At 41.8% G+C, this 19,767-nt stretch overlaps 1 protein-coding gene across 2 annotated transcripts in view; it reads right to left on the reverse strand.

Annotated features, from left to right (window-relative positions):
* SOAT1 (sterol O-acyltransferase 1) overlaps window positions 1-16,264 on the reverse strand; it is a 53,462-nt gene extending 37,198 nt beyond the window's left edge. For both annotated transcript variants that reach the window (XM_032226777.1, XM_032226776.1), the window contains exons 1-2: window positions 16,156-16,264; window positions 3,803-3,943 (exon numbers count right to left, since the gene is read on the reverse strand). In XM_032226777.1, the coding sequence (XP_032082668.1) occupies window positions 3,803-3,923 (121 nt within the window). In that variant the 5' untranslated portion in view covers window positions 3,924-3,943; window positions 16,156-16,264. The remainder of the gene's footprint in view (window positions 1-3,802; window positions 3,944-16,155) is intronic.
* Window positions 16,265-19,767: the final 3,503 nt, after the last annotated feature.

Raw genomic sequence — 19,767 nt, forward strand, 5'->3', positions numbered from 1 at the left:
CTAGGTTCACTGCCATAGAAAAGAAAGAGAAATCACAACCTCAGTTTCCTTGGGAAAGTGGGGGGGAGTCAAGAAAGGATTGTTTCTTTCTTTCTTTTTATTACAATTACAAAAACATATTCAGAGTCACAAGATGCATTACAAAACAGACTACACAAGCCAGCAGTTACTGAAGCCTACAATTACAGGGCTACCGGTCAATAGAAATTAATGACCCTTCTTGAGCTTGCTTTGCAATGACAAGATATGCTTTATGTTGATGGGACAAACAAAGCAGATATTATTTTGTACTGCCCATTATATGCTTAGTGCAAAGCCACTTGTGCTTTAGTAAGTTACTATCACCGTGGTAGCACTCATACAGTCAAAAAAAGGATCTTTCCTGTAAATTGTACCCTGGCCAATACTCAAGGAGTTTTCGGAAAAAGAACGGGAGAATTCATTTATGACCTAAATTAAGCAGTCAACACACATCGTCTTTTTGGTGTACTTCTACCCATTTCTTTTTGCCCAATTAGCAGGCTGTAATTAACTGAATGCTATATAATTACATTCATATTTAATTCTATGGTTTGGGGTAAGCGACGTGGGGGAGCCTGCTGTCTTGAAATAGAGGGTAAAATTGCATAGAAATATTGTTCTGTGACAGTAATGGCAAATGAATGAAGGCAGAATCAGGAGAGAGAAGAAGAAAAAAGGGAGAGAAACCTGGGAAGAAGAAAAAAAAAACTTTGCACTCTTTTTCCCTTTACTCAAGAGATATTAATCAACCTGGCCTTTGTGTATACAATTCTGAAAAAAGACCAAAGGTAGCCTCAGATACAGAATGACTGATTTATATCTTACAAGTCCAGGACTACAGAACCGAGACCTCTCACATACCTCTCTCAAGGCAAATTACTCACTTGATTATGGTCCAAGGTTGTTTAAGAGGGTAAATAAAGTTCAAGGGAAAAACTTCTGGAAAATAGCCAAGCATGACTTTGCATGTGATTCTGAGCAATACATTGGCCTTAAATCCTAACTAACCAGACTGAATACAATGGAGTTGGAGTGGTGTTTGTTTTCCGTCAATTAAAAAGAAAAGCACTTTCTGAAAAACAGTCACAGCAACCAAGAACAGGTCCCCACTTTTGGCCAAAGTTACTCCGCTGATTTTGGCTCAGCTCATCACATCATATAAGAGTAATTAAGAATGTGTATATTTTCTTTTCTCTCTTTTTATTTTTTTATTTTTTAAGTAATCTTTATTAGTTATACATTTTTTAAAGAGTAAAACATAGAAATACAAATACAATTTTAAACATACAACCCCCTCCCACCCCCCCGCGGTGACAGTCATTCACAGCCCAACTTTTTTCTTTCCTTCCTCATTGTTAGGTCTCTAAGCCACATCTTCTCATTACAAAATTCAGGGATCTATTACAATACCCATGTTCACTTTTAACTTTCCCCGTTTTAAGTCCCTGCTGTTCTCCTTGTCGCCCACCTATACCATAAGTTCCAGCTAAGATAATGTTCCGTTTCTCTTTGTCCCTCAGCCAACCTGTCATTCTGTCCATTTCTGCACATTCATAGATCTTTTTTAATTATAGCATCTTCCGACGGTATGGTAGTGGATTTCCAAAATTGTGCATAAGTTATTCTTGCGGCCACAATTATATGTAGGGTCAAATGCCATATTGAATTGCTCATGTTTTCTGGTTTAATGCTTAGTAGAAGGTTCTCGGGTCTCCATTCGATGTTTGCCCCGGTAACCTCTTTTAGCCATTTTTTAATCCTTCTCCAGTACTTCGTGACCTCAGTACAGGACCACCAAATATGGTAGAATGTGCCATCCTTTCTTCCACATTTCCAACACAGTGGAGATAACCCAGGAAACATTTTGGCTAACCTCGTTGGGGGGAAGTGCCACCTATAAACCATCTTGTATATGTTTTCTTTGAATGCTGTAGATATTGTAAGTTTAATTCTTATCTTCTTTTCTCATGCAAATCACCTGGCTTGTATTACTGGGAGAGGCTGTGTGAATGGATACATGCAGTGGTTAATGGTTGCTTGAAAGAGTAGGCGATTCCACTGGCTGTAAAACAGGTAGGGGTCTACCTCCTTTTCAAGAAACCATTGCTGGATCCAAAGGATCCTAACTTTTGAGAAGTTAGTTGACCTACAACTCCAAAAGATCCTCAAGAAAGCAGATTATCTGGCACCTCTTTCAGTGAGATACAGTACTGATAGACTTGGATGTTTATTTATTTAGAGCAGTGTTTCTCAACCTTGGCAACCTGAAGATGTCTGGACTTCAACTCCCAGAATTCCCCAGCCAGTGAATGCTGGCTGGGGAATGTGTTTTCTCTCTCCGTCTCTCTCTCTCTCTTTCCTTCCATTTGTCTTTCTGTCCCGTTTTCCTTTTTTTCTTTCATCTCTCTCTCACTTTTTCTTTCTTTTTTCTTTCTTCCTTCCTTTCTCTTTTTCTTTCTCTCTCTATGTGAGTCTGTGTCTGTGTGTGCCAGCCACATGGCAAGCCACTCCCACCAGGTCACATGGCCAGCAAGCCACTCCCACAAAGGAGGCCACACCCACAGAATAGGTTCGAAACATTTTTGAAACCCACCACTGATCTGGAAGCTGTAACTGGGCCAGAATGCCAGCAGAATGGGTGGTTAAGGACATTTCTTCTTATACCCCCATAGCACCTCTACTTTAAGAACTGCATTGCTACTATGAAAACTGCATTGGGTCCCAATAGACTCCCAAACACAATTCAAGTATCATTAATATCACTAATAAAGCCTTACATGGCAAAGAACTAGGATGTTGCCAGAACCACCTGATCCCACAAATATTTGCTTGTTCCATGCACTCTGATAGGAAGGGCACATTCCACATTCCTTCTCTGAAACATCCTCTTAAAGGATACTGGGAGAGGTGCCTTCTCAATAGTGGCTCTTGCCCTTTGGAATGATCTTCCCCATGGATTCTAGCTGTATCCAACCCTGCAGGTTTTAGGAAGCAGTTATGACCTGGCTCTTCCCCTAGGCCTTTGGGAATGAGTAGGATCCCCCATTTTTAGGAATTATACTATATTACACTGCAGTAGCCTTTTATTGTTTATTTGGTTTTAATGAAATACAGACATTACTAACAAACATTCAAGTTGTGAACTTTTGCCATTATGAACAAACCTGGCTGTATATGGAAAGTAGGAAAGGTAGGAATGAACCAGTTTCCACTACACCCCCATACAAAGGTGGCACCATAGAAACCAACCCACTTCTATCTTCTCCCAACCTCCAGGACCCACTAAGGTGAAGTTATAGCAATAGCAATAGCAGTTAGACTTATATACCGCTTCATACGGCTTCCAGCCCTCTCTAAGCGGTTTACAAAGTCAGCATATTGCCCCCAACAATCCGGGTCCTCATTTTACCCACCTCGGAAGGATGGAAGGCTGAGTCAACCTTGAGCCGGTGAGATTAGAACCGCTGAACTGCAGATAACAGTCAGCTGAAGTGGCCTGCAGTACTGCACCCTAACCACTGCGCCACCTCGGCCATACTAGTCAAGGCTAATAGGATGTGAGATCCAAAATATCTGGAAACCGTAGCTGCCTACCTCAGGTATAAGCCTATGTTTGACCAGAGGTAGAATTGAGTCAACAGCTGCTGACATACATGCAAAACCTAAAAACAGAAAAGAAATGTATCTTACAAATACCAGATGATTTAATAACTCATAGAAATACACCATTAAACAAAGTAAGAACAAGCTGTACGTCATGCAGTTAATCATGAAATCTTACCATTGGTTGATTTAGAGAATGACCAGTCCTCTTCCAGCCTGCTGGGTAAGTCATCTTTCTCTTCTGCAGTGCCATATGTAGCTCGGCGATTTCTTAGAGATATATTGTCTTCTCCCACCATGGTTACAAAAAACTAAGACACTGGAAGGGGAGGAAGGGATAATTGGTTAATGTAAAATATATCACCTTTCTGTGACTAAGCAGTTAGTTTTATTAATTATATTCCAAGGCACTGAGGGATGGAACTAGTCAGAGGTGGGTTCCTACCGGTTCGCACCTATTCGGTAGAACCGGTTCGTCAAATTTACTGAACCGGTTAGAAGAGGTTCCACCGGTGGACCCGGAAAGCAGGCCACACCTACAGAAGAGGTCCCAAATTTTTTTGATACCCACCACTGGTGGGTGTGTAATGTCCCGCAGTTATCTACGCATTAATAATGATCTAGTAATATTTCCTTATACATTATAGGGACCTTTCCTTACATAATTGGTGTTTTCTTTCATACTTTTGGATTTCTAATTTCTGTTTCCATTAGTGGGCAATTGCTAAAACCAATCCCACGTGAAAAAGTATTGAAAGCCTTCTTGATTTTAATTGACAATTTATTTATTCCTGCACATTGTAATATTTATTCATTTACATATCTCTGTTTTTCCACTGTTGTGCAAACACAATTCCAGCAACTGCTAACATGTGTAAAATTAAATATTATACTCCCTTTCAAATACCCAACAAAATATTTCTGGTTTTAATTCCATATCTTGCTTTACGATTGCTTCTAACCACTAACTTCTGAATAGCTACTTGGACCGACCTAAGTACTAATTCATAATTTCATATCCGGTCACATGGGTGGCAAGCCACTCCCATCCGATCACATGGGCAGCAAGCCACTCCCATCCAATCACATGGGCAGCAAGCCACTCCCATCCGGTCACATGGGTGGCAAGCCACTCCCACAAAGGAGGCCACACCCACAGAGTAGGTTCCAACGATTTTTGAAACCCACCACTGGAACTAGTGAAGTGCAAAATTAGGAGTCTGGCAACCCTAAGATTACTTAAGACAGGCCAGGTGCCACCAACGGATCAGAATAAGAAAAGAACAGCAAGTGATTTCTTACAACAAATGGATGTGAGAAAGAAACTCAAATCTTGGGGCATACAACAAGAGCTAGATTCCTAGAAGTTGTCACAGTTACTTGTTTATCAAACTTGACCACTGCAACTTCTGCTAAAACTGAGTGCAGATGGATAAAAGCTCCTGATATTTCTAAACAAAGAAAATTCAGGGAAGTTCGAATGTTTCCATTTGTCATGGATTCTAGAAACATTGTCTGAGATGGTAGAAAGAAAAGTGGTCAAAATAAAGAACTTTGGCTTGGCCTTGATTCGAAATACCAATATGCTGTCCTTGAAAAATACTATTTTTGCATTAATTATTTGGAATAAAAGCTGCAGGATGTTTTATTTCTGCCAATATTCTTGTTCTATGGGTCCGTAAAGAATAATATTATGGTATTTTTCGGAGCATAAGACTCACCGGAGTATAAGACCCACCAAGGTTTTGAAGAGGCAATTTTTTTTAAAAGTATGTAGGTAGATAGAGGGATAGACAGGGAGAGAAAGAGAGAGAAATACAGTAGGTAGGTAGGGAGAGAGAGAGTAGTTTAGATAGGTAGAGAGAGAGAGAGAAAGAGAGAGAGAAATAGAGAGATAGAGAGAGAGTGAGTGTACGTAGGTAGGTAGGTAAAGGGATAGAGAGAGAAATAGAAATAGATAGGGAGAGAAATACAATAGATAGGGAGAGAGAGAGTAGTTAGGTAGGTAGGTAGATAAAGGGAGAGAGAGAAATACAGTAGATAGGTAGGGAGAGAGAGTGGTTAGTTAGGTAGATAAAGAGAAAGAGAAAGAGAGAGAAAGAGAGAGAGGGGGAGAGTAATACAGTAGATCGGTAGGGAGAGAGAGTGGTTAGTTAGGTAGATAAAGAGAAAGAGAAAGAGAGAGAAAGAGAGAGAGGGGGAGAGTAATACAGTAGATCGGTAGGGAGAGAGAGTAGTTAGTTAGTTAGTTAGTTAGCTAGCTATGTAGGTAGGTAGGTAGGTAGGTAGGTAAATAAAGGGATAGAGACAGAGAGAAATATAGAGAAATACAGTAGGTAGTTAGGGAAAGCGAGAGTGTGTGTAGGTAGGTAGAAAAGTAGAGGAATAGAGAGAAAGAAATAGAGATAGAGAGAAATACAGTAGATAGGTAAGTGTTTCTGCTGGCACAGCACTTGATCAATGTAATTCTCATCAATCAGTTAAAGAGTTTTCCAAAAGGAAAAAAAAGTTTTTGCATTCTGCAAACCTCCCAAAAACAGCCCGTTTTTCACAAAAACAGGCCCATTTCCCCCCCCAAAAAAGGCATGAATAGCTTGGGGGGGCTTGCAGAGTGCTCCTGGGGGCGTGAGGGGGCCAAAAACAAGCAAAAATCGGCCCATTTTTTGCGAACACAGGCCTGTTTCTTGTAAAAAATAATTGCATGCGTAGCCTTATGGAGGCTTATAGAGTGCTGCTGGGGGATGGGGGGGACAAAAAGTGCCCCGTTTTTTGCTCATTTCTGCCCTCCGCAGCCCGCAGGAGCTCTCTGAAAGCCTCCATAAGGCTATGCACGGCCCTTTTGGTGAAGGGGCAGGGCTTTGGGAGGCAAAAAAATGCTGTATTCGATGTATAAGACTCACCCAGATTTTCAGCCTCTTTTTTTGAGGAAAAAAGGTGCGTCTTATACTCCGAAAAATACGGTAAGTAAAAATACAATAGGGTTTATCACTTTCTGTTCTTATGCTTAAGGAATTGTAGGTTTTATCTGCCTCTGTCCTTGTTTTACAGACATATAAAATATTAACTACATACAAATACCTGCTTTTCTCTCATCTATCACTGCAGGAAGAAGTCGCCAAATCCAGTTTCGAGGGAAGCCACTTTTAATCCACAATAGATAGTACAACAAAAAAATGCAACTCTATATAAGAGTTTTATTTTTATCAACCGGATACCTGTTATGCAGTGGTGGGCTGTAAATATTTTAACAACTGGTTCTCTTCCCTAATGATTGGGGAGATGGGTGGACGTGGCCATGGGGGTGTGACAGCACTCATCTCCTGTAGCATTCTGCCAGCCAAAATGGGGCATGGGGGTTAATTACAAAATTAATTAATTAAAATGTGAGCTTTGCTTTGTGACATCCAGATCCAGCGAGCAAGGGGTATGAACTGCACAAAATTACACTTTTGTTTGGTTATGAAGAAATCTCCCCAAAGTCAGATGTACACTAAATGTGGACTGATTTTTAGTTACACACCTCCCTAGCAAACAGCAAATTCTGGAGCTCCAGGTAAAGAAGATTCGTTTTAGGATGAGTAACCACAGTTTGTAAGGGATGCGGTGGCTCAGTGGCCAGGATGCTGAGCTTGTCAATCAGAAGATCGGCAGTTCAAATCCCTAGCGCCGCGTAACGGAGTGAGCTCCCGTTACTTGTCCCAGCTTCTGCCAACCTAGTTGATCGAAAGCATGTAAAAATGCAAATAGAAAAATAAGAACCACTTTTGGTGGGAAAGTAACAGCGTTCCATGCACCTTCGGCATTGAGTCATGCCGGTCACATGACCATGGAGACCTCTTCGGATAGCGCTGGCTCTTCGGCTTTGAAACGGAGATGAGCACCCTAGAATCGGGAACTACTAGCACATATGTACAAGGGGAATATTTAGTTTTAGCTTTAACCATAGTTTGTATGTTGGAGGTTCCTAAAGGAATGCTGGGAAACTCTGTATTTTAAAGAATGTTTGAGGGAGGGGTGCAGAATAGCCCTTCTATCAATAAATACTTTTTTGGTTTTAGAGAGACTCAGAGCCTGCCTTATATCCAGTGGATTTCATTTTAAATCTTGATATATTTCTATAAATAACGAATGTAGAATCATAATGGCTAAGTATTTGGTCCTTCACATATCGAAAAAAAATACAAAGCTAAGGGATAAACAAATAAAAAGATTGAAAAAAGGAAAGGCTCAGGAAAGAAAAAGAGTGAAAGTGTAAGAAAGAAAGAGGAATAGAAGGAAAACCAAAAAGAATGGCTTCCAGCTTTCTTTGGTACAGATATAAGTAAAAAAAATATCAAACTCTAACTCTAAGATTCTATAATCCCATACCCAAGCATCAAAGTCCAGATCAACTTTTAATTCAGTTTCTCACAAAACTCCAGTAATGGTTCATATCGCTTTAATCACTATTTGTTAGGGAAACCACAACTGATTTATGTAATTGTACCAAACTCTAAATAAAACAGGAATGGAGAATCCTAAGTGGTAGTGTAGACCCATGCTTCTCAAATTTGGCATTTTTAAGGTGCATGAATTTCAATTCCAGAATTCCCAAGACAGCATGAAGTTCGCCCATCTTAAACTTGCCAAGACTGAAAAATGCTGATCTACAGATAGGATTTCCCATTCCTCTTTTACTGGTTCTTACTTACTTATGAGCGATCATAATGCAAAATGCTACTTTCCACCCCATTCCAGAACACTGATAATGCAAAATCTCCACTTCCACCCCATTCCAGAACACTGATAATGCAAAATCTCCACTTCCACCCCATTCCAGAACACTGATAATGCAAAATCTCCACTTCCACCCCATTCCAGAACACTGATAATGCAAAATCTCCACTTCCACCCCATTCCAGAACACTGATAATGCAAATCTCCACTTCCAACCCCATCCCAGAACACTGATAATGCAAATCTCCACTTCCACCCCATCCCAGAACACTGATAATGCAAATCTCCACTTCCACCCCATTCCAGAACACTGATAATGCAAAATCTCCGCTTCCACCCCATCCCAGAACACTGATAATGCAAAAATCTCCACTTCCACCCCATTCCAGAACACTGATAATGCAAAATCTCCACTTCCAACCCATCCTGCACCAATGATAATGCAGTTATTCATCAAATCACTGCAATTGTTAAGTGAATCATGCAGTTATTAAAAGAATCTGGGCTCACTCATTGATTTCCCTTGTCGAACATTGGCTGGGAAGATCCCAAACCCCATGATCCTGAGGTGTGGTAACCATTGCAAATATATGCTGGTTGCCAAGCACCCAAATTTTAATAATGTGACTGTGGAGAGGGTTGCTACTCTGGTTGTGTGAGGACCAGTCATAAGTAACCTTTTTCAGTCCTGTTGCAACTTTGAATGGTTGTAAGTAAAGGACTACCATTGTTTTGAAAGTATTTTTCCACCACATTTTAAAAACTTTTGTCTCAGTTATGACACCTACAATTTTTTAAGAATAGCAATAGACCCGCTGAAACCCCCTGTTTTCATCCTTAATCAAACACACAATTGTTATTAATCCACCAAGTTAACATTTCTTTCTATAAGTTAGAGTTTTGCCATCTGCTAGACCAGTGTTTCTCAACCTTGGCAACTTGAAGATGTCCAGACTTCAACTCCCAGAATTCCCCAGCCAGCATTCTGGGAGTTGAAGTCCAGACATCTTCAAGTTGCCAAGGTTGAGAAACACTGTGCTAGACAGAGAACAAGGATTCATCTCTTGGCTGTTCCTGCAGTCACCGTACAAAAGAGGCTTCCTTGGATTAAAAACTCAGAACAGGGAAGCATTCTACTTTCAATAACTCACTGTACCACTTTAACAATAACCTCTGAGCTGGTTTTCCACGTCTCAGAACTTAGCTCAAATGTGAACAAACCAGAATCCCAACATGTCTTTCCCAATATTTATTCTATCTATCTGTGAGCCACAATGCTGCAGTGTTTAGAATGCAGTACTGCAGGCTACTTTCTACAGACTCCTGGCTGCCTACAATTTGGCCGTTCGAATCTCACCAGGCTGAAGGTTGACTCAGCCTTCCATTCTTCAGAGATCAGTAAAATGAGGAGCCAGATTATTGGGGGCTGACTCTGTAAAATGCTTAGAGAGGGTTGTAAATGCACTGTGAAGCGATAAGAGATAGCTAAGTGCTATCTTTTATCCTGTATTATTATTTATAGCTATCACATTCCAAGTGTTAAACTTTTCATGGCATACATTATGTGCAAAATCCAAAGTTACTTTTAGCTACATATTTTATCTATGTCCTATATAATAGAATAGAATAGAATCTGGAAGGGAGCTTGGAGGTCTTCTAGTTCAGTCCCCTGGTCAAGCAGGAGAACCTATATCCATGATGCTGAACTGTTGTGGCCCAGCAGCAACTGTTGGAGCTGCCACCAGACTCCGACAGCGAGGGGCCCTCTGAGTCGGCTCTGGAGGATCCTGGACAGGGTTCCGACTCCGAACAGGGCGCAGAGAGGCTGGTTGGCCACCAGGAGGCACCTGAGCCTTGGACCATGGGGAGGAGACAAGGGAGAGTGGGCCGGACGCCAGCAGTGAGTTGTTCCTGGATGCACGGCACCGAAGAGCTACTAGGCGTCAGGAACTGTTGCGCAGTTACAGGAGATAATTGCATTCAACTGGTGGTCATTAGGCTCCTCTCCAGACTATAAAAAGACTGCTTGTGCACACGCCCCTCTTGCAGAAGTCACGCAGGAATTAATGTCGGAGAACATTATTGTGAGCTTGGCAGGCTGGATTGCTGCCAAGCCTTATCTCTGCCAGTTTGCTGCCAAGGACCTGTCTTGTCTGTTAATTAAATGCCGTAACTTATCTTTGGCTCGGAGTGTGTGTTGGTGTGGGACGAGGAGGGTCAGAACACCGAACCTATGGCATGCGTGACAGAGAGCCCTCTCTGCTGGCACGCACGCCGTTGCCCCAGGTCAGATCTCTGTGGCGTTTCTTTGTGAGCTTCTGTTCTCTTTGCAAACGACGAAACTGAAGCTCGCGAAAGAAAAAGACCTTACCTCTCGCTAAGCTGCCGGTGTTGGGATGCCCCACCTCCCATCAGCCAGCTGGTCTCTCTGCTGCGCATGCATGCACATGCATACACATGCATGTCTGTGCATGTCCACATATATGCTCGTTCGCGTGCGCTTCAGTTTGGGCATGCGCACCATTTGGGCCCTCGGTGTCTAAAAGATTCATCATTACTGACCTATACAATTTCTGACAAGTGACTATCTAATCTCATCTTAAAAACCTCCAGTGCTGGAGCACCGTGGCATGACAAAACCGCGCTAGTCAAAATCGCGGTGATAAAATCACGGCGCTAAAGCCGCGACGTCATCACCGCGCATCATCACCGCCGCGACAACAGCGCGGCAACAGAAGGGCGCTTTAAAACGGCGCCGCGGCAGAAAGCCGACTTAAATTAAGGTAAGGGTTAGGATTAGGTTTAGGGGTTTGTTTTAGGGTTAGGTTTAGGGTTAGGTTTAGATTTAGCGTTAGGTTTAGCATTAAGTTTAGGGTTAGGATTTTAGGTTTAGGGTTAGGTTTAAGGTTAGGTTTAGGGTACTGAGTGCTTGGGAATGCACGATTTTGCCCTCCGCGATTATGTCATCGCGGTAGGGTCGCGTTTTTCCTTAGCGCTTAGAACGGCGCAAATTAGTCTTCGTGCTTATGTCTCCGCGGATAAGGGCTTCGTGGATTTGTGGTGGAACCCTGGAGCACCAATGATTTCTGAAGGCAACAAGCCATTTTTCAAACAATGGTAGGATTCTCACTGGAATAAAATGAAGGCATTATACCCGATAGAATTTATGAAATGCATCATTTCTGAAATCACAGTATGCTCTACTATGAGCCTAATGTATTAAAGGCCATTTAATATATCGAATATATACAGTATTTTTTCAATATTTTCAGAGTATCTATGCTTTACTAGGTAAGTCACTTGTTGTAATAAGAGCCGAGGTGGCGCAGTGGTTAGGGTGCAGTATTGCAGGCTACTTCAGCTGACTGTTATCTGCAGTTCGGCGGTTCAAATCTCACCAGGCTCAAGGTTGACTCAGCCTTCCATCCTTCCGAGGTGGGTGAAATGAGCACCCAGACTGTTGGGGGCGATATGCTGACTCTGTAAACCGCTTAGAGAGGGCTGAAAGCCCTATGAAGCGGTATATAAGTCTAACTGCTATTGCTATTATCACTATTTTTATCACTGAAAATAAGCATTGATATTAGTTGAGATACATTAAGTTCATTCAGTCTTATGTTCAGTCTCAGCTTTAATACTTGTACAAGATGCGTTCAGTTTAAAATAATCTGTTTTAATCAGTGAATTAATCTAAGTATATCATCTATACCAGTGTTTCTCAACCTTAGCTACTTGAAGATGTCTGGATTGCAACTCCCTGAATTCCCCAGCCAGCGACTGCTGGCTGGGGAATTCTGGGAGTTGAAGTCTGGACATCTTCAAGTGGCCAAGGTTGAGAAACATTGATCTATACTATCCTGAATATAGTTCAAATGTTTCTTAACTCACACGTCGCACTTTAAATATGCCATGATGAATTTCAACTTTTATTCAAAGCAATAATTTTAAACATGAAAATATACCAAAATTTATTTTCACATCTATTCTTGTTATTCTATTTTTAAAGTATTTATACAAGCTGAAGCATCTTCTGTTTGCATACAGATGCTAATCTGCTGTGACCCAACCAATCTTTAGCTATAGAGCACCCCCCCTCCAGATTTAGTAACCTCAAATTTCTGCAACCCTTTAGCCTGATTAAGGGAAGCCAGAACTGTACTTTCCTATACATTTGAAAGGCGTTAGGCTGAGACCACTGGATGAAGATGATGATGAAAGATAAAAATAATGTGCAACTAAAAAGAGGAGAAGAAAGATATTGATTTCACCACAAAGGAACAAGATTCAGGAAGTCTTTACGTTTGACAAACAACAGAGAAGAAAGTGTGGCAAAGTGCACTAGAAGGCACAGGATCATATGATCAGATTGCAAAAGGAAATGAGAGTGTTGAATTTAAGTTTAGACTACCGGAGGTCATTAGTCAGTTTTCAAACTCCTAAAACTGAAGTGTTAAAAATCAGTAGTGTTGAGCAGGTCCATTTCTTTAATAGCAGTAAAAAAAAAAGAGGAAGGGACAGTAGTAAGAATTCATAACTAAATTGGAACATCAAGAAGATGTTCTGTTCAGAAAAAGCAAATTTCATCACTTCTCCACTAAAAATGGATTCAAGAAATGAGGAAGCATTTTGACGAGGTCCAGTTTTTTTCAGTTCACCCTAATTCCTCCAGTCATCTCATTTACAGACTGTCTGTCTCAACTAGGATTTCTTATATTCCCCAACCACACTTCTCTTTGTCCCACTCTTTTCAGTCCATGCTAACTGAATTTCTTTTGAGGTGCAACAGTAACAGTTTTAGTTACCCCTTTTTCTCTATTGGTTTTCAGGAGAGTAACCCCCCCTATAAAGTATAAAATGGTATTTTAAAAAGCATATTTATACGGTATAAACTTTCTTCATTCAAATCCACTTCAACACTCCCATTGTTGGATGAAAAAGAAAACTAAGTAGCTGTGAAATGAAGAATATATAGTGGGAGACTGAGCCAGAGTTTCACTTGGTCACGAACTATGTTTTATACCAACATTTGATACCCCTATTCATTTCTCTCCCCCACCTACAAAACAGAGAAAACGGTTTGGAAATTTGCAGAAACAGATTCTATTTCAACATTTATGCCCTAAAAAAAAAAATGAGCCTTTTAAATATAACAAGAAGCACAAGGAAGTGTAAATAATGCTCCTATTTTCTCCCCAGCAATCCTATGAGGTAGGATAAGCCAAGAATGACTAGCCCAAGTCATTCAGTTAGCTTTTAATTACAGAAGTGGTTCACCAATTTTCTTCATCTTCCTTTTTTTAATTTTTTTTTTATTTTAAACACATAAACAAAAACAAACACATGACTTAAACAACATAAGAACAAGAAGTTCCATCGTATATCATACAGCAGTTCCGTATCGGCTTCTTTGCAGTTAGTGTTTTCCCTCCTATACATTTATATCTTGCGTTCATGGTCCCCTTAATCGTTATCCATTTTTATGTGCTATCCTATATTTATTATACTTAGCTATTTATAACAAAATATTGTTTATTTTTTCTTTGCCATTCTTATACCTTTGTTATTCCATTTAAAAGGTTATAATATACAGTTTGGGTTGCTTTGTTTACCATCCCTAGCGCCTGTTGTAAACACCACCTTATTTTCCCTTTCTTTTCTCCCTCCCTTCCTTCTCTACGTTCCTTCCTTTCTCCTCTCCTTTCCCTTCCTTCTTCCTTACCTCTCCCTACTCCTACCGTTTCTCTTCCCCTTCCTACCCTCTCTCCTTCTCTTTCTCTCCCTTCCACCCTCCTCTCCTTACCTCTTTCTTCTTCCCTTGCCTCTCCTCCACTCTTCCTCTTCCCTTCCTACTATCCTCTCCTTCTCTTTCTCTCCCTTCCACCCTCCTCTCACTTCTTCTTCCCTCCCTTCCCTACTTCCTTCCTCCTCTCCTTTCCCTTCCTTCTTCCCTTACCTCTCCCCTACTCTTACCTTCTCTCTTCCCCTTCCTACCCTCTCTCCTTCTTTCTCTCCCTTCCACCCTCCTCTCCTTACCTCTTTCTTCTTCCTTGCCTCTCCTCCACTCTTCCTCTTCCCTTCCTACTATCTCTCCTTCTCTTTCTCTCCCTTCCACCCTCCTCTCCCTTCCTTCTTCCCTCCTCTCCCTTCCTTCTTCCCTCCCTTCCCTACTTCCTTCTTCCCTTACCTCTCCCCTACTCCTACCCTCTCTCTTCCCTTCCTACCCTCTCTCCTTCTCTTTCTCTCCCTTCCACCCATCATCTCCTTGCCCTCTTTCTTCTTCCCTTGCCTCTCCTCCACTCTTCTCTTCCCTTCCTACTATCTCTCCTTCTCTTTCTCTCCCTTCCACCCTCCTCTCCCTTCCTTCTTCCCTCCCTTCCCTACTTCCTTCCTCCTCTCCTTCCCCTTCCTTCTTCCCTTACCTCTCCCCTACTCCTACCCTCTCTCTTCCCCTTCCTACCCTCTCTCCTTCTCTTTCTCTCCCTTCCACCCATCTCTCCTTACCTCTTTCTTCTTCCCTTGCCTCTCCTCCACTCTTCCTCTTCCCTTCCTACTATCTCTCCTTCTCTTTCTCTCCCTTCCACCCTCCTCCCCATTCTTTCTTCATCTTCCTAATCTGGCTAGAAAAAAAAAATGAAATTGCCAAGTGATTCCTCACTCATGCATTTACACCTTCACTAAAGTACATACATACAAACCCATGCATTTACACCTTCACTAAAGTACATACATACAAACCCATGCATTTACGCCTTCACTAAAGTACATGCATACACACCCATGCATTTACGCCTTCACTAAAGTACATACATACAAACCCATGCATTTACACCTTCACTAAAGTACATACATACAAACCCATGCATTTACGCCTTCACTAAAGTACATACATACAAACCCATGCATTTACACCTTCACTAAAGTACATACATACAAACCCATGCATTTACACCTTCACTAAAGTACATGCATACACACCCATGCATTTACACCTTCACTACATACACTACCATGCACTACGCCTACACTAGGTCTTGTTAGTAGGCATAATTTCAGCTTCCTTCAATTTAATGCCATGAAGATACGATGGTCCCACATCACATCATCATCTCTGCCAGCTGGGGATGATGGTCCCATCACCCCCAGCTGGCAGAGAGAGGTGGGCTGTTTAAAAATGATGTTCAGACTGGCTGTCCAGCAGAGCCAGAGAGGGCTCCCCACCCTACTTCCTAGGAATTGAATTTATTGCATTTCTATGCCGCCCTTTTCCCCGAAGGGGACTCAGGAAGGCGGCTGGACGTCCACGGTGCAATTCTGAAATCCAGGAAGAAGCCCCCCAGCCAGGCTGCTTTCCTTTCCCTCTTGTTCTCTTTTCATCCACGACCCAATGAAGCCCCCCCACCCACCCACCCACCCCTCCTTCGGTTCTGGGTCCTTGATGGAGGGAGTCCCAATTGCCAACTCTCCTCCAACCACGTGCAACAAATCGGAAATGGGGAAAGAGAAAACACCGGAGAAGCGACGCAACCGGAGAACTCGCGGCTCGCTCTCGTTCCTGCCCTACGCCGTTCCCGTTGAAATGAACAGAGGACTCTCCCCCCCCCACCCCACCCGAGGAGCCGAAACGGATCGGGTGGGGGGGGAAAGGCGCGAGCTCCGCGGGGTTGGATGTTCGAGGTCTCAGCCCTGAAGCAGAAGGGGAGGAAGCGGCGCCAGCTCCCCTCGCTTCCTGCCCCCTTCGCCCCTGCTCCGCCAAAATGCCTTGGAGGGGTTAAGGAGAGGAGCCGCTGAGCCTCGCACGCCTCCCGCCTTCCTTACCTTGGGAACCGCTAGCTCTCTCCTCGCTCTCCGCTGCGCTTTGCGCCTTGCACCACGATGGAGGCAAACAGCCGGGCGCCGTCCGTTTTTTCTCTCCGCTGCCTTCGTCACTCAGAGGGCGGGGAAACCCACTCAAGAAAAGGACGAGGGCCTCCGCTGCCCATTGGCTGGGAGCCGCAGAAGCGGCCGGGGCTGCGCCAGCTCCCGAATCCGGGTCCGGGTCCTGCTTAAGCTCGAGGAGGCGGCCAAACTACTCTCCCAGCCAAGGGAACGGGTGGGCGTCTTCGCTGCTGTCGGGGCCCGCTCTTTTGAGGGGGCTAGTCTGGCGGAAAAGGAAGCTCTTTCAGCGCATAGGCCCAGAGACAATCGCCCCCCCTGAACCCCGAGCTCCTCTCCCGATGTATCCTTAGGGAAACGAATGAATTAGTATTAGGAGATAGATAGATAGATAGATAGATAGATAGATAGATAGATAGATAGATAGATAGATAGATAGATAGATAGATAGATAGATAGATAGATAGATAGATAGATAGATAAGGTAGGTAGGTAGGTAGGTAGGTAGGTAGGTAGGTAGGTAGGTAGGTAGGTAGGTAGGTAGGTAGGTAGAGAGAGAGAGAGAGATAGATTAGATAGAGAGATAGATTAGAGAGATAGATAGATAGATTAGAGAGATAGATTAGAGAGATACATTAGATAGATAGATAGATAGATAGATAGATAGATAGATAGATAGATAGATAGATGATAGATAGATAAGGTAGGTAGGTAGGTAGATAGAGAGAGAGAGATTAGATAGAGAGATAGATTAGAGAGATAGATAGATAGATTAGAGAGATAGATTAGAGAGATACAATAGATAGATAGATAGATAGATAGATAGATAGATAGATAGATAGATAGATAGATAAGGTAGGTAGGTAGGTAGGTAGGTAGGTAGATAGAGAGAGATAGATAGAGAGATAGATTAGAGAGATAGATAGATAGATTAGAGAGATAGATTAGAGAGATACATTAGATAGAGAGATAGATAGATAGATAGATAGATAGATAGATAGATAGATAAGGTAGGTAGGTAGGTAGGTAGAGAGAGAGAGAGAGAGAGATAGATTAGAGAGATACATTACATAGATAGATAGATAGATAGATAGATAGATAGATAGATAGATAGATAGATAGATAGATAGATAGATAGATAGATAAGGTAGGTAGGTAGGTAGGTAGGTAGATAGAGAGAGAGAGATTAGATAGAGAGATAGATTAGAGAGATAGATAGATAGATTAGCAAGATAGATTAGAGAGATACAATAGATAGATAGATGATAGATAGATAGATAGATAGATAGATAGATAGATAGATAGATAGATAGATAAGGTAGGTAGGTAGGTAGGTAGGTAGATAGAGAGATAGATTAGATAGAGAGATAGATTAGAGAGATAGATAGATAGATTAGAGAGATAGATTAGAGAGATACATTAGATAGATAGATAGATAGATAGATAGATAGATAGATAGATAGATAGATAGATAAGGTAGGTAGGTAGGTAGGTAGAGAGAGAGAGAGATAGATTAGAGAGAGAGATAGATTAGAGAGATAGATAGATAGATAGATTAGAGAGATAGATAGATAGATTAGAGAGATAGATTAGAGAGATAGATAGATAGATAGATAGATAGATAGATAGATAGATAGATAGATAGCTTAGATAGGTAGGTAGGTAGGTAGGTAGATAGATAGATAGATAGATAGATAGATAGATAGATAGATAGATAGATAGATAGATAGATAGATAGATAGATAGATAAGGTAGGTAGGTAGGTAGGTAGGTAGAGAGAGAGAGAGAGATAGAGAGATAGATTAGATAGAGAGATAGATTAGAGAGATAGATAGATAGATTAGAGAGATAGATTAGAGAGATACATTAGATAGATAGATAGATAGATAGATAGATAGATAGATAGATAGATAGATAGATAGATAGATAGATAGATAGCTTAGATAGGTAGGTAGGTAGATGATAGATAGATAGATAGATAGATAGATAGATAGATAGATAGATTAGATAGATTAGATAGATACATTAGATAGAGAGATAGATTAGATAGAGAGATAGATTAGAGAGATAGATTAGATAGATAGATAGATAGATAGATAGATAGATAGATAGATAGATAGATAGATTAGAGAGATAGATTAGATAGATAGATAGATAGATAGATAGATAGATAGATAGATAGATAGATAGATAGATAGATAGATAGATAGATATTCTGGTGACTCACAATCTGTAGTTTTCCGTTGGTTGACGTGGCTAAGCCACTTGAGCATTATATTATCCTTCCTTCTCTTTCTCACCCACGGAGTTTTGCTTGCATACATACTCAAGAGTTGCAAAAGGAGATGCTCTTTAGTCAGCTTGAGGTCTGACGTCAAAGTTGCACCCAGCCTTTCCTAGATAGTTTAGGTTCTGGAATTCCCCAAAGGCTTCCCATCACGGAAATTCAACCTGGCTTCTCTAACAGTAGCAATAGCAGTTTGACTTATATACCGCTTCATAGGGCTTTCAGCCCTCTCTAAGTGATTTACAGAGTCAGCATATCGCCCCCACAGTCTGGGTCCTCATTTTCACCCACCTCGGAAGGCTGAGTCAACCCTGAGCCAGTGAGATTTGAACCGCTGAACTGCAGATAACAGTCAGCTGAAGTGGCCTGCAGTACTGCACCCTAACCACTGAGCCACCTCGGCTCTTCAAGACCAAGGAAAGGTGAGCTGGAAAGGTCAACCTCTTAAGGGTAAAACACGATTAGTTTCTTTGGTGTGGGAAGTTTATCACCCAGCCCTCTCCCAGAAAAAATGAAATATCCTAGGAAATATTGAAAAGGCAGAATATTTCTCTGGATGTGAAAAGAAAGAAACATGTTTTAAAAGACAAAATAGCTGCACTTTTTCAATGGGCCATTAAGAAGGCCAAGCTAGTCCCTTTACATAATAAAGACGTCTCCACTTCAGCTCCAGGGGGATAGGATTAAAGTATGATAATATGGCCCTTTACTCAACTGACCACATGGCATCTGAGAACTCATCCATACCTGGATTCAAAACACAGCCTAGGGAGTAGCCCCTGCACGGCCCCATGGGAGTCTGACAACCAATCAGAATACATTTCTTACACAGGAACAGGAAACAGAGAGGTGGGACTGAACAGGTTATAAAAAGCCTAGCAAGCCCCTCCCTCAGCCCTTCTCTTCTTCTCCACCAACATTGAAGCATCTGATCCCCTTTTCTGTTCAGGACTCAAGCCATGTGGTCCTGTCCACCAATAAACCATCTTCCCAAGCAGCCTCCATGTCTCCAGTGTCTTTTCTCCCACTTGGAGCCGAACCCAGAAGGACATTTCTTTCATCACTGAATTGCACCAAACATTGAAACGCAAGTTAAGGCTGATCAAATTCATTCAGCCTCTAAGGGTAAAACACGATTAGTTTCTTCGGTATAACTATGTGAACCCAGCCTATGGCGTTGACTTAACTCTGGCCAGGTTTATTGGGTCCACGACTCCACATGCCATTCAACGTCAGCCTAATTTGTACAAAGTGTTGGGCTAAAACAT

This window comes from Thamnophis elegans, chromosome 11 (assembly GCF_009769535.1).
Source record: "Thamnophis elegans isolate rThaEle1 chromosome 11, rThaEle1.pri, whole genome shotgun sequence".
NCBI classification, from domain to species: domain Eukaryota; kingdom Metazoa; phylum Chordata; class Lepidosauria; order Squamata; family Colubridae; genus Thamnophis; species Thamnophis elegans.